This window comes from Aedes aegypti, chromosome 2, assembly GCF_002204515.2.
Source record: "Aedes aegypti strain LVP_AGWG chromosome 2, AaegL5.0 Primary Assembly, whole genome shotgun sequence".
Lineage (NCBI taxonomy): Eukaryota > Metazoa > Arthropoda > Insecta > Diptera > Culicidae > Aedes > Aedes aegypti.
The window spans coordinates 453195786-453204130 of NC_035108.1; the positions used below are offsets into that span (position 1 = coordinate 453195786).

The 8345-nt window shown below is 35.5% G+C and overlaps 1 protein-coding gene across 1 annotated transcript; it reads left to right on the forward strand.

The window, feature by feature from the left end:
- Nucleotides 1-1220: 1220 nt before the first annotated feature.
- LOC5564918 (cyclin-dependent kinases regulatory subunit) lies at nucleotides 1221-4372 on the forward strand. Its single transcript, XM_001649236.2, has 2 exons — nucleotides 1221-1458; nucleotides 3793-4372. The coding sequence occupies exons 1-2, from the start codon at nucleotides 1400-1402 to the stop codon at nucleotides 3962-3964; spliced, it is 231 nt and encodes a 76-aa protein (XP_001649286.1). The 5' UTR covers nucleotides 1221-1399; the 3' UTR covers nucleotides 3965-4372.
- The last annotated feature ends 3973 nt before the right edge of the window (nucleotides 4373-8345 follow it).

Consider the following 8345-nt stretch of genomic DNA (forward strand, 5'->3'; position numbering starts at 1 on the left):
GTATAAAACCAATTAAAAACAATACAATGTTCTGTTACAATATATTATATTGTTTTTGAATTGTATATCCAAACAAGAATAATATTGCTTCGACATTCAATTACAATACGCTGTATTGCATCCAATACGTTATATTGTACATTAATGGTTTATTCCATTCACTGAATGATACGTTTTTATCCGGGTTGTTCTTTCATATTCCGAATGAGCATCAAACTTTTGCGAACGTTTGTGACGCATATCTATAAACCGAAACATTTGGTCAAGTGGTTTCTTTTAAGCTAAGTATGCTGTTTCGCTCAAGAAAAGTAAAAATTTCTGCGGAAGAAATGGTCAAGAAATTTTCTACAGTGAGCTCCATTTGATATGACATTTCTTTTCAACTGCGTACTGCGATCAAAGAAAAATGCTTTTCTTGACCATTTCTTGCAAGAAATTTTCCACGCAACGAGATAGGGGATTACTTTTCTATTGAAGTGCATACTTCGCTTTAGTCGATAAATTAATTAAACCTACCGAAAAACATGTGAAGAGCTAACTTTCTGTTCTGTTTTGCACCTCTGATATGTTATAGAAATGTACTGTACTGAGAACAGTTCAAACAGTATTCTAATCATTGTTCTTGTTGTCACCAATTTATCGAATGGTGTATTTGATATGGTAGAATCGTAATGTAAGTAATACGTATTGCGGTTACAATAATAGGTGTTGTCCATTTATTTTTCTAAATGTTCGCACTGCGTGGAGGTATTATCGAAATCGAAACTCAATTAAGCTCTCGCCGAGCGGTGTCACAAACACATGCGCAAATTTGCTGGTTGAAAATACTGTCGTTTGATTTTGCTGGGAACAGCTGATGTTTGTTTATATTTTCAAACAGCACTCTTCAAGTAGTGTTGGTGACATGTAACGTGTATGTACACGAGCGCAGAAACCACTATAGAACCATAAGTATTGATGTTCCTCAACGACGGCAAAAATCAATATCTTCGCATGAAATGTTTAATTCCCTTTTTCCTAATGTGATTAAAACCAATCAATTTTTGTTCTCGAACATATTTATGGAAGCGGAGTTTTATTTTTGTTCGTGGAGAGCTTTTCAAACGTTCATCCATATTTTTGAACACCCAGCTTATTTTAGTGACCTTGCGCTCAATGTGATTCAAATGTCAAAATTTAAAACGCTCTCATCGTTGCGTTTTTGTGTGACCAGCGCTGAACATAATCAACCGCCACCGACGATCGAAAGGACATTCAGAAAACAAAGCAACAAGCAGGACGGAATCTTTGTGCGAGTATCCTGGAAGTTCGTGATTTATCGGTGGTGTTTTAATTAAAGCATTAAAAGCTGTAATATTGTTAGTCTTGGTTATCGTAGTGCTAATTATAATTTCTTACAATGAGTGTTAAAGACATCTATTATTCGGACAAATATTACGACGACGAGTACGAGTACAGGTAAGATAGATGTACCGGCTTTTAACCTTCCGTCAATGGCGTGGATGTCCTTCATACTTCATGATTCGCAGGGCTGGTAGCAGGTCTTTTTTAAAAACTTTGTTTCGACTATTATGCTACTATATTTTACAAATTCTTCGTGAATTTCTGCTGAGATACCTCGAGGAAAAGCTTTGGGAGATTTCTAGTGATTTCTTCTGACATATAGGAACTCCTCCATAGAGCTCTCCAGAAATTCATGTAGTAATTCCTCAACCAATCCTTTCGGCAATGTTTCAAAGAGCTTAGAGAAATTTCTTCAGAATTTGTTCAAGGAAACAACAGTTCTATTTCTAGTAATTTCACAGACAAAACAGACTTTAAAAGGGGATCTTCAAATGATTCCTACGGCTCTTCTAAGAAAATTCACACTGAAATGTTTTTGAAGCCATTCGTTTATAGATTCTTCCAGGAATATCTAAAGAAGTCCTACACCAATGTTTCTCATTATCCTTCAAGGCAATTTCTACATTTATTCCAGAAATTCCTACAAAAATCCTATAGGACATATTCGAAGACATATTTTAAGTACTCTTGCATTAGTTCCTCAATATTTTTGGATTGCGATTTCATTCAAAGGTTTCTCATGCAGTTCTCACAAACAATTTCTCGAATGATTCCTCAAGTAAAATCTTCATGGATTCTTCAGAAGTTCATTCATGGTTTCACATCTGCTAATAGGGCCGGATCCTATTCTTGGCACTTTTAATTCACTTCGGCAGTGGGGTTTTTTGAAAGCTACTGAGCTCATATTTGGCCACAATATGTTTCAGACAATTCGGCTTTGAAAAACCCCCCATTGCCAAAGTAAATCATGGAAGTGCCCAAGTAGCTCTGCACCCTACTCATTAAGAATTCCAGTCCGATCATCCCTACACTAATTTTGCAGAGATTTAGTTCGATAATTTTTAAGAAATTCCTTGAAAATATTAGCCAGAGTTTTCATTGATTTTGTTTTCAATTATCTTAAACCTAGGATTTATTTTAGAGTTTTTGAAAAAAATTGTTAATGGTTCTCTCAGGCCCCCCCAGAAAAAAACATCAAAGAGCATCGATTATTTTTAAATATTCCTTGAACCAAATTTGACGAAATTTGTGAAGGCTCGATCGATTGAGGAATCACTAGGGGAAAAGCACTAATTTTCGACCTACAAGAATTCTGTGCCAATTTTTGGATTTCCATACAAAGTAGGCCAAAGTTAAATCGTATGGATGGGTCGAAAATTAGTGCTTTTCCCCTACTGAATTAACTCCTGATTTTTCTTGGGAAATTTGTGTTTTTTTATTTAATTTTGTTCGTACAAATTTGTCTAGAAAAAGATGTATGGAGTTTTTCAGAGATCGTCGCCAGAGTTCATATAAAATTTCTACAGAAATTACTATAGGATTTGTTAAGCGATATTCAAAGATTTGTTTGCAAGGATTTCTCTATTAATTACTTAAGAAATTTCATTGACAATTCCCTGGAAAAAATCCTGGTTATTTTTTTTTGAGAACTTGTGAAAATTCCTCAAAGAATTTCTGATGGACTTTCTGAAATAATAGGGGGAATCACTGGAATCACTTCTGAAGGTTTTCTTAGAGACATCTTGGTTGAAATGTTTGAAAACTGAACGACAATTCGGGAGAAAATCCTAAGAAATCAGTGGAGACATCTCTTGAGATTTCTTGGATATGTCCCTAGCGGAAATCTTGGCCGAAATCCTAGCGAAATCAATTGAAGAATCACTGGATTAACTCCTGATTTTTTTGGGGAATTTGTTAATTGATCTTCGGAGGAATTCCTAAAAAAAAAGATGACGGACTGTAGTAATTTCTGGAGTTATCCTTAAAACATCTAGGTTGAATTCTTTAAGGTATCTTGAAATAATTTCATGAAGGTATTTCTTAAAAATGCCGTTAAAGAATCAATAATTGAATTCTTGAATATGCAGATAAAGCTACTGAGCTCATATTTGTCCACATTAAAATGTTTTTTATTTCAGTTTTAGAGATCTCGGCCAAAAAAGTACACATGCCAAAGTGAACCATGGAAGTGCCAAAGTAGTCCCAATTCATACAAAAATTGCCTGATGGATTTTCTGAAAAATTCTTATCAAAAATTTCATCTCATGATTCCTGTTCGGCTTATTATTGTTCGTTTTTTGATTCCTGTATGATCTTTTATTGGCTCTCGATACCTTTTTGGTCCCTATGTTAAAGCATAAGGTCTCCAAAGTTTCTATTTTAAAGACACTCAGTCACTACCAGCACGCCCAGTAACCTAATAATACTAAGCGTCTTCAATTCTTCTAGGCATGTCGTCCTCCCCAAAGATATTGCAAAACTGGTACCCAAAACTCACCTAATGACGGAAAACGAATGGCGATCGATTGGAGTGCAGCAATCCCGCGGCTGGATACACTACATGATCCATCAACCGGAACCCCATATTCTGCTGTTCCGACGGCCAAAGACGACGGCATAATTAAGAACCAACAACATTCCGAAGTATCGCTTCTCGTGCGCTGCTATCATGATCTATAGTTTTAGTGTTCCATCAAATCTCGCCCCTAGAACATTCTGGAAATATTCTACGATTATGATCTTGTACAAATGGAATCTGCTAGGGTAAAAATCGCTTTCGTCTCCGTAGGACCAAACGGCGATCAAAAGTAATTAGGAATAACTGTACAGATAGATTTTCCCACTGGCTCGTTCCACAGTCAAAAGCAACCACCTAAGAAGAGAGTGTGAGTGTGTGCCTTTTTTTGTCCGGAAACTCAGAGGAAACAAAAACACAAACTATATACTAAGTTACTTTTAATAAACGTATATTTGTAAACTGATGTATGACGATGTTCTGAAACTACAATAAAACGGAAAGAAATCATTATCTTTACGCTTCAGCTTTAAACCAGACTTTAACTTTAAATCGTTTCATTCAACGGTGGCATCTCCTGATGCTTTGGGGTCGATCGTTTAAAATTTAAATCTATTCAAAGTAGAAAATCTCGTTAGTATGTATCGAACCAAACGTTGAAACTTTGTCCTATCGTCAAAATGCAATAGTTACAGTCTGCAGGAATTGTCCATAACTGGTACACCTACCCTATATCGATTATTCTTTCAACCCAAAATCTCTCGGTATTCTCTTCCTTGTTCACGTATACGTATACATATATGTTGTCAAAATAGGGAGAGCTGTATTTACCCAAAGAGGGTGGATTGGCCCAATGAACCAAATTTGAGTAAATGCAACTTTTCTTTATTTTTAAGAACTCAATTTTACGTAAAATCAACAAAATTGGAGTAAATTTTTCTAGTGGAATTAAAAGCAAACAACCTAGTGGGGAGCTCGCAAATTTAGCCAAAAATTGAGTAATTGAGCTCAACTACGGAATTGCGTTCAAACAACCCAAAATTGAGTTGAACCGCATCTCCGTGTATTTGCAAAGTAATACCGAAAATACCTACATAGGGGTAGGCGGGGCACGTTGAGCATCCGCGCAGGATGAGCACCGTTTATTGTGACGTTCTTCCCGAATAATAATCAATAAATTATGTGGGATATTAATAAATAACAATAAATTGATATGATGGCCAAAACTTCTTACTAAAATATCAACATTAGTACGTTAATATTGTCAAATGTGCATTGTGATACAATTTTTTTTCCATATAAGATTTAATAATTTGAAAGTGATATTTATGTTGCGTAAACGAATTCATTCATACTTTTTCGGCCGTATAGTTTAAGGAGAATCTTTCTGTTGATAATCTGAAGCAAAATTAATTGTTATCAAATTTGAAAATTATTTCAATTGTTTTGAGTACATTAGGGTTCATTCAAATATTACGTAACGCAAAATTTGCCAATTTTGGACCCCCTCCCTCCCCCACGTAACAGTTTTCTATATGGAAATTTTTAAATTTTTGTATGAACCGTAACACTATGTCAGACCCCCTCCCTCCCCCTGTTGCGTTACGTAATATTTGAACAATCCCTTAAAGGCTGTGAACCGTGTCACCAATTCGTTTAACTATTAATTAAATTTTGACATTTCGATAGTTACTGGTGGCTCTTTATTGCTACCCCAACATGTCGCTGGTTCTAAAATGTAAACAACCATACAAAATAACGACCACACAATGGTGGAGGCGTAATCAATTTTCTCGAAAACATCTATTTTGGGAATTTAGAGGAATTTTCTGATTAAATTGTCAACAGCGCACTGCAGTAGCACGTAGCAAATAACTGCTTGCAAACAATTTCTTTCAAGCGCATTGGTTACCTGTAATTCAGCGAATAATGATTTTTACTTTTCCTTGTTAAGCCTTAAACTGATTCTGGACTTAGGTTGGCGGCTTTTCAATTTTACTCCCAGTTGACAGCCGCCGTCCACCCTTGATATTCCCCTCAAATGGTTAAAATTAACTTCGCGGTAATTAGTTGTTCTCAAATTCACGGGAGCAGAAAATAACTTTCGAACTGTCATGTTTAACCATGCTCCAGAGCAGGGTTATTTCTTACCGGAGGGGAAATAACTATCGAGCTGTCAAATTTTAACTAAAAGTTAAACGAATCGGTGAAACGGTTCACAGCCTAAGTGTGCACACGTGAAGCAAGATGAGCACCATGTTAAAAAATAGGGAAACGTGTGCAATTATAGTAAAATAGGATATCTTCGAAAACTTTGATGGGTAATTTTGATAGTGGGGACTCACAAAATACTAAACGAAATAACGTAATTTCAAATCAGTTAAACAAAATAAATACAAAAGTAAAGCGTATTTGAGTTGGAAACTGATGGGATTTCAGCATATTGGAACTTGCACAAACAATCTGTTCTACGATCATTATTTAATGAATTTTTAAAGAATTCGGTCGCAAATCTTTTAGCGTACATAAGTTTATTAAATTTGGGCTGTTTTTGTAATCGAAGTCAGAAATTTCCATATAATATTAAACACCTAAAGGGGATGGTACACAAATTATGTCACGCTAAATTTCAACTTTTTCGACCCCCTCCCCCCCCTTTGTCACACTTTTTGTATGATTCATCCAAAAATTTTGTAAGGCTTGTCACGCTTGGCTCGACCCACTCCCCCCCTCCCCTTGGAGCGTGACGTAATTTGTGCATGATCCCAAGGTATCCAACGCTATATATATGGTTCATATATGAGCAATTCTCGCTGAAACCAGACCGCCATCGGCACCCATCGTTAGAATTCAAATTTTATGTCACTGTTCGCTAGTTTTCGATAAAACTTAAGGGTGGTCCTTTCGGTTTTCTGAAATTGGTAGACCCCTCGTAAGCCAGCTAGCTAAACAGTTTGCGAAAGAGTCCATTTTTTTTTTATAAATCTTGGGTATTTCTTCACGTGATATGTCTCACACTTCCCTTGGAACACATAGCAAACTTAGTAGCATCGATATAGCGTTCACTTGAAGTTAAAAAAAAAAATTGCTCTTCAATAGAAGGAAAAATGACTTGCTCAACTCATTAGTAAAACAATCTTGACAAGTCGATAGAGAATCTTTGGCAAGGTTTACAAAAGGATGATTCTACTATTATTCATTCCTATGAAAAATGTTGAACATTGACTTATATTTGGATCTAAATAGCATCTTCTCAGCTCTTTGTAGGACATTTTTCCAGCTGTCACCATTTTTCAACAATAAATAAATAGTGTATATTTGTGACTCTGGATTGTTAGTTGGGTAAACGCTTTTATGCAATTATTGTAATGTTATGATTAGTAATCAATAACGTCGTAGTAGATGATTACCACATTTGGAAAATTTAAATTATAATCTTTAATTCAATGGGATTCGAATTATACCCTCGTTGTCCCATGTAGGCGACATGTTTTGGATTTGGTTTGAAAAACATTTGAAATATTTTAAAATAACATAAAAGACGTAACATGTTTTGCTTCAATAAAAGCATACTAATATCTGTTATTACACGCAAAAAAAATTATGCGGTAAAAACTACCATTTTAGGGGGTTAACTTAAGCGCTCGCACCGGCAATTTTCAGCAGACCAGAAATGCGCTTGATTTTACCATGTCTGTAGTTGAAATCAGATTGTTGTAAATTATTTCTGCCAAATATACCAGTAATGCGGTGGGGTGTACCGTTAACATAGTAAATTGGTCTGAATTTCCATGGTAGTTTTAAGAATGGGCATAGTCAGCTAAAATAGTTATTTTTACCACAGAAGTTTTTCCCGTGTAACATTGTTTTTTTTTAGTTTTACTTATCATGCTGGTCAACATTTTAAGTATAAGACACTGAAACTTTGAACGATTTGATGTTAATCAAATATTCAATAGTCTACTACACTACAACCTATAGGAGCTTTTAATCAGTCAATTGTTAAACTTCTTATACTGCCGTGAATCGCAAGTCAGTCCCAACTGCATTTTCGTCAAAATTGAGTTGAGTTCAGTTTTCACCATATCTTCCAATGCTCTTTCAGCTACACTAATGAGATAACATGATTGGATGAAAAAAAACAGCAAGTCAAATTGTCCCATAATGAAAAATAACCGCATGTCAGTCCCACTACAGATTTCCGCGATGTGTAACACCAAAATGAACCCTATTATGATCATCTTTATATTTTTCTTGGATAGATATCGTAGTGAAAAGCAAATTGTAAAAGTTTCATTAAGATTTGAACATAATCCAATCCTCAGGAATTTTTTGAATATTTGCATGGAAAACGAGTTTGGAAACTTCAAATCCCATTTTCTCAATGCCTACTTTTTACAGATGGGACTGCCTTGCTATTCACGGCAGTAGGGGAAAAGCACCAATTTTCGACCCTGTACTAGTTTTCGACCCATTCATACGATTT

Coding starts and splice junctions, on each gene's coding strand:
- LOC5564918 (XM_001649236.2), top strand. CDS start 1,400: ATGAGTGTTAAAGACATCTATTATTCGGACAAATATTACGACGACGAG. Junction 1,459..3,792: donor GACGACGAGTACGAGTACAG/GTAAGATAGATG, acceptor CAATTCTTCTAG/GCATGTCGTCCTCCCCAAAG.